The sequence below is a fragment of the Tupaia chinensis genome, unplaced genomic scaffold (genome assembly GCF_000334495.1).
Source record: "Tupaia chinensis unplaced genomic scaffold, TupChi_1.0 Scaffold000222_1, whole genome shotgun sequence".
Taxonomy (NCBI): domain Eukaryota; kingdom Metazoa; phylum Chordata; class Mammalia; order Scandentia; family Tupaiidae; genus Tupaia; species Tupaia belangeri.
This window is the reverse complement of record NW_006159697.1, coordinates 251,955-257,344: the sequence shown is the minus strand read 5'-3', so window position 1 is coordinate 257,344 and position 5,390 is coordinate 251,955. Positions and strand designations below refer to the sequence as shown.

General features: G+C 50.4%; 1 protein-coding gene across 1 annotated transcript in view; it reads right to left on the bottom strand.

Moving 5' to 3' along the window:
* Positions 1-3,456: 3,456 nt before the first annotated feature.
* LOC102495565 (uncharacterized) overlaps positions 3,457-5,390 on the bottom strand; it is a 2,893-nt gene continuing 959 nt past the window's right edge. The window contains exon 2 of the mRNA XM_027771539.1: positions 3,457-4,168. Coding sequence (XP_027627340.1) covers positions 3,457-4,168 — 712 coding nt within the window. The remainder of the gene's footprint in view (positions 4,169-5,390) is intronic.

Genomic DNA, 5,390 nt, shown 5'->3' with positions numbered 1-5,390 from the left:
GATTCGCATGTATGTTGCTAAAGGAACAACTCCATGTTTTCTAAAAGGCCTAGAGAACATATATCGGGTGCCTCTCCCCTTTCCCTTTGTGTTCGCCATTTTGGTTCATTACTGGAAGATGGCGGTTCCGGCCAAAAGCTTGCACTCCATCTTGAAGGATCAGTTAGTAGGCGTAGAATTACCAGTCGCTGCTCACTTTCTTCGAGTCCTTTGGAAATACCGTTTTCCCGCGTTTTGCTCTTGGAGAAGCTGGGCCTGTCAGGCGAGATGTAGGTCGTCCATCGCTAGCTTCTGCTTGTTGTCTGGTGTCTGCGTAGCTGGGGTATCTGCGTGTCCATGTGCCATGTCTAGGTGTGAACGGCTTTTTATAGCCGCCTCAAGCCTCAGTACTCTTTCTCGGTCTGAGGATTCGCGTCCTTCGCTAACTCCGGAGAAGTTTCAAGCTCGCCGCAGCCACTGGCTTTTCACGCTGTACTTTAACTGCAGGATGCCTTGGAACATACCTTGGGCCTTCTCGGTCAGTCTCCCAGGCCTCCGACGGGCGGTCTCGTGGGTTCAGATTCCTCATCTTGCAGGCCGAGCTTCAGAACATCGCTTCCTGTTCGGATTCCGCCCAGCTCTCTAACCCTAGCGTGGGCTTCCAGACTTCAGGCTACTTTTCCCTTCGACACCACCATTGCCAGATGTCCCTTGAGAAAGGAAGCAAAACCACTTCACTCGACCTTGCAGTTAAAGACAATCAATCCGCCAGGCAAGTGGATGCTATCGATCTAGAGCCTGTGCCGTTTCATTCTTTTAAGTAGTGTCCCTCAAAGATCTTCCGAACACGCCATGGCATCTATGACCCCGAGTCATTGGCTACATCTCAACGAGAAACAAGTTTGCCCCTCAAAGGCCACTGGGAAATGTCTGAGCTTTTCTGGTTTTTTTTAAGAATTATCTTATTTAACTTTATTTACCCATTTATTTATTTATTTTAATTTGACCAGAGAGGGACAGAGAGAGAGAGAGAAAGTGAAAAAGCAAGCCACCAGGTCCAGGACTTGAACCACAGTTGGCCTTAACTACCACGCCACCTGTTGGCCCTTTGTCTGAGCATTTTTAGTTGTCACAACCAAGAAGAGAGAGGAGTGCCACTGGCCACTAGGGGTGGAAGCCACGATGCTGCTTAGCATGCTCCAAGGCACAGCTCATGCCCAGTGTCCCCGGCCCCAGAGACCCCAGCCCGGATGTCAGCAGTGCCAACGTCGACGGCATTGCTCTAACCTAAGTGGTCATAATGTCTTTTTTTTTTGCTATATGGTGCAGGCACTCGCCAGACAGACAGAGACAGAGAGACAGAAAATGAGAAATCACCCCCCAGGGGGGATGGCCACGCTGCAATCCCTTCTCCTCCATTCTCCTCTCGGGATCTTGGGCACGCACGCACACGCGCCCGCGTGAGTTTAAGCCACCAGGTCCGGGACTCAAGCCGCGGTCGACTACGTGGGAGTCCAGCGACATAGCCATTACGCTAACTGCTGGTCCCTGACCATAATGTCTTAAAGATCTCGAGGTGGTTCTGTATGTGTGCCAGCGCGCTTACTTCTACTGTCATTCAGCTGGGGCCGGCCGTTTCTCGATGCGCGCCTGCAGCATGCGAGTTCTCCTCCCCGCCTTTGGTTTCCCGCTACGTCCGCGGGAAAGGGGCAGTGCCCGCAGGTGTCAGGAAGTGGAGGGAGTCCATGCACAGAATGGAGTGGCGGGGACAGCGTAAGCTTCAGACTCACCCTGGAAAACCAAATTACGTGTGTTTTATTTTAAAGGAGTAGACAGGATCGGAGGAGATTTCTGCAAGAAAACAGAGGGAAAAGCCCTCCAACTCAGATCTTCGGTTTTGAATTTTTGGCCTCCATCATGGGTTTCACTTGGTTCAGCTTCACCAAATAATCTGTCTGGTAGAGGAAGATGCCGGCACTCATGAGGGACATGGAGCCGGTCAGGATCCCTAGCGGTAGCACGTAGGAGAGGTGCTTCTTTTTCAGGACGTCTTTATCGATAGGAAAGCTGAGCGGGAACTCCAGGGTGGTTTCCCCGTGGAAATCCACGATGACGTTCCAGCTCACTGTGCCCACCGTACAGCCAGAGCCGAGGCAGAGGAAGAAGGCGGAGAGATTGTAGCACGTGCGGAGGAAATGCGGGTACGGGGCGCGGACCCAGGTGACCAGGATGGCCAGTGAGCTGCAAACCAGGACGACCGACTTGAGTAAATTGGCCAGCAGCATCAGGTCCTGCCCGTACCTGATCTCGTCGGGGATGACCCAGCTCTCGTTGATGGAACTCTGCACCGGCAGCTCGACCGCTGAGCCGGAGATGTTGAACTTCTGAAAATAGAAAGCTTCCCAGAGGCCGAGGAACATGACGGGAACAGTCTCACTGTGAAACTCCCACACACGCCAGGACCTGCTGTTGGCTAAGCCTATGCCGAAGGTCCAGGTCAGAAAACTGAAAAAGACGCCAACCAGTTTGAAGAAAAAGTGCGTCACTTCCGATGAGCTGCAGACGAGGGAGGGGAGTCATGAAGGCAGGCCGGGCCGCCACAGGGGGAAAAGAAAAGAGATTGCTGAGCCACAGTTGAAAGAGTGCCGTCCTCCTAGTCTGAAGTGATGTGTACGTGTTCTGCATACGTAATTAGTGCTCTAAATATGTTCGCTAAGGACCAGGAAGCCTGGAAGTGTGCCCACAGTAAGAATATCAGTTTGTAAGGCGTATTTGGAGCACGATTTGCTGTCTTTCGAGATGTTCCTACTGCTTCTCCAGCAACTCTGATTCCAGGAATCAATGTGATTTATAAGTTATTTATAAGAGTATTACATATATACATACATATGTGGAAAGAGAGAGAGAGAGAAAGAGATGTTAGTTTTAGCACTATTTGTGATAGAAAAACGTTGAAAATAAATGTCTGTAAATAGAGGAATGCTGGGAACCAGCAGTTAGCGTAATGGCTATGTCGCTGGACTCCCACATAGTCGACCACGGTTCACGTCCCGGACCCGGTGGCTTAAAACTCACGCCGGGTGCGTGTGCGTGAGTGCCCAAGATCCCGAGAGGAGAATGGAGGAGAAGGGACTGCGGCGTGACCATCCCCCCTGGGGGGTGATTTCTCGCTTTCTATCTCTCTCTCTCTTTCTGTCTTTCTAGTAAGCGCACGCACCTGGTGGCTTGCTTTCTCGCTTTCACTCTCTCTCTCTCAGTCTCTCTCTGGTCAAATTAAAATAAATAAATAAAATAAGTAAATAAATAAGAAACAAATCCTAAAAAAAAATACTCCTAGGACGAACCCCTCTGTTATTTTGCACAAAGGAATGAAACAGGGTCTACTCAGGTGCCCGGTGTGTGGATAATGTAGGCAGCTGGCCCTCAAAAGACGTTTGGGCCTCCAGGCGGTCTCCTTGATCTGATCTAATTATGTCATCACTCGTTGGGAAGTCCCGTTAGCGAAGATGGGCTTGCAGTGACCGCCAGGCTGACTAATTTGGCCTCCATCATGGGTTTCACTTGGTTCAGCTTCACCAAATAATCTGTCTGGTAGAGGAAGATGCCGGCACTCATGAGGGACATGGAGCCGGTCAGGATCCCTAGCGGTAGCACGTAGGAGAGGTGCTTCTTTTTCAGGACGTCTTTATCGATAGGAAAGCTGAGCGGGAACTCCAGGGTGGTTTCCCCGTGGAAATCCACGATGACGTTCCAGCTCACTGTGCCCACCGTACAGCCAGAGCCGAGGCAGAGGAAGAAGGCGGAGAGATTGTAGCACGTGCGGAGGAAATGCGGGTACGGGGCGCGGACCCAGGTGACCAGGATGGCCAGTGAGCTGCAAACCAGGACGACCGACTTGAGTAAATTGGCCAGCAGCATCAGGTCCTGCCCGTACCTGATCTCGTCGGGGATGACCCAGCTCTCGTTGATGGAACTCTGCACCGGCAGCTCGACCGCTGAGCCGGAGATGTTGAACTTCTGAAAATAGAAAGCTTCCCAGAGGCCGAGGAACATGACGGGAACAGTCTCACTGTGAAACTCCCACACACGCCAGGACCTGCTGTTGGCTAAGCCTATGCCGAAGGTCCAGGTCAGAAAACTGAAAAAGACGCCAACCAGTTTGAAGAAAAAGTGCGTCACTTCCGATGAGCTGCAGACGAGGGAGGGGAGTCATGAAGGCAGGCCGGGCCGCCACAGGGGGAAAAGAAAAGAGATTGCTGAGCCACAGTTGAAAGAGTGCCGTCCTCCTAGTCTGAAGTGATGTGTACGTGTTCTGCATACGTAATTAGTGCTCTAAATATGTTCGCTAAGGACCAGGAAGCCTGGAAGTGTGCCCACAGTAAGAATATCAGTTTGTAAGGCGTATTTGGAGCACGATTTGCTGTCTTTCGAGATGTTCCTACTGCTTCTCCAGCAACTCTGATTCCAGGAATCAATGTGATTTATAAGTTATTTATAAGAGTATTACATATATACATACATATGTGGAAAGAGAGAGAGAGAGAAAGAGATGTTAGTTTTAGCACTATTTGTGATAGAAAAACGTTGAAAATAAATGTCTGTAAATAGAGGAATGCTGGGAACCAGCAGTTAGCGTAATGGCTATGTCGCTGGACTCCCACATAGTCGACCACGGTTCACGTCCCGGACCCGGTGGCTTAAAACTCACGCCGGGTGCGTGTGCGTGAGTGCCCAAGATCCCGAGAGGAGAATGGAGGAGAAGGGACTGCGGCGTGACCATCCCCCCTGGGGGGTGATTTCTCGCTTTCTATCTCTCTCTCTCTTTCTGTCTTTCTAGTAAGCGCACGCACCTGGTGGCTTGCTTTCTCGCTTTCACTCTCTCTCTCTCAGTCTCTCTCTGGTCAAATTAAAATAAATAAATAAAATAAGTAAATAAATAAGAAACAAATCCTAAAAAAAAATACTCCTAGGACGAACCCCTCTGTTATTTTGCACAAAGGAATGAAACAGGGTCTACTCAGGTGCCCGGTGTGTGGATAATGTAGACAGCTGGCTCTCAAAAGACGTTTGGGCCTCCAGGCGGTCTCCTTGATCTGATCTAATTATGTCATCACTCGTTGGGAAGTCCCGTTAGCGAAGATGGGCTTGCAGTGACCGCCAGGCTGACTAACTCCTTGTTCCTGAGCGCTTTCTTGTCAGGGGAGGTCGGCAGGAATAGACCTCAGGATCAATGAGCTTTGCTGAAGAGAGGGACTCAGGAAGGCGAAAATGCTCTAGGTCTGGGGAGCTCTGTCATGACCAATGTCATGGTCATGTCACACCAGTTGGGTGTGGTGGGGACTCTCTTTTTCTTTTTCTTTCTTTCTTTTTTTTTTTTTTTTTGAGAGGTTTTTGCTATAGGGTGCGTGCAC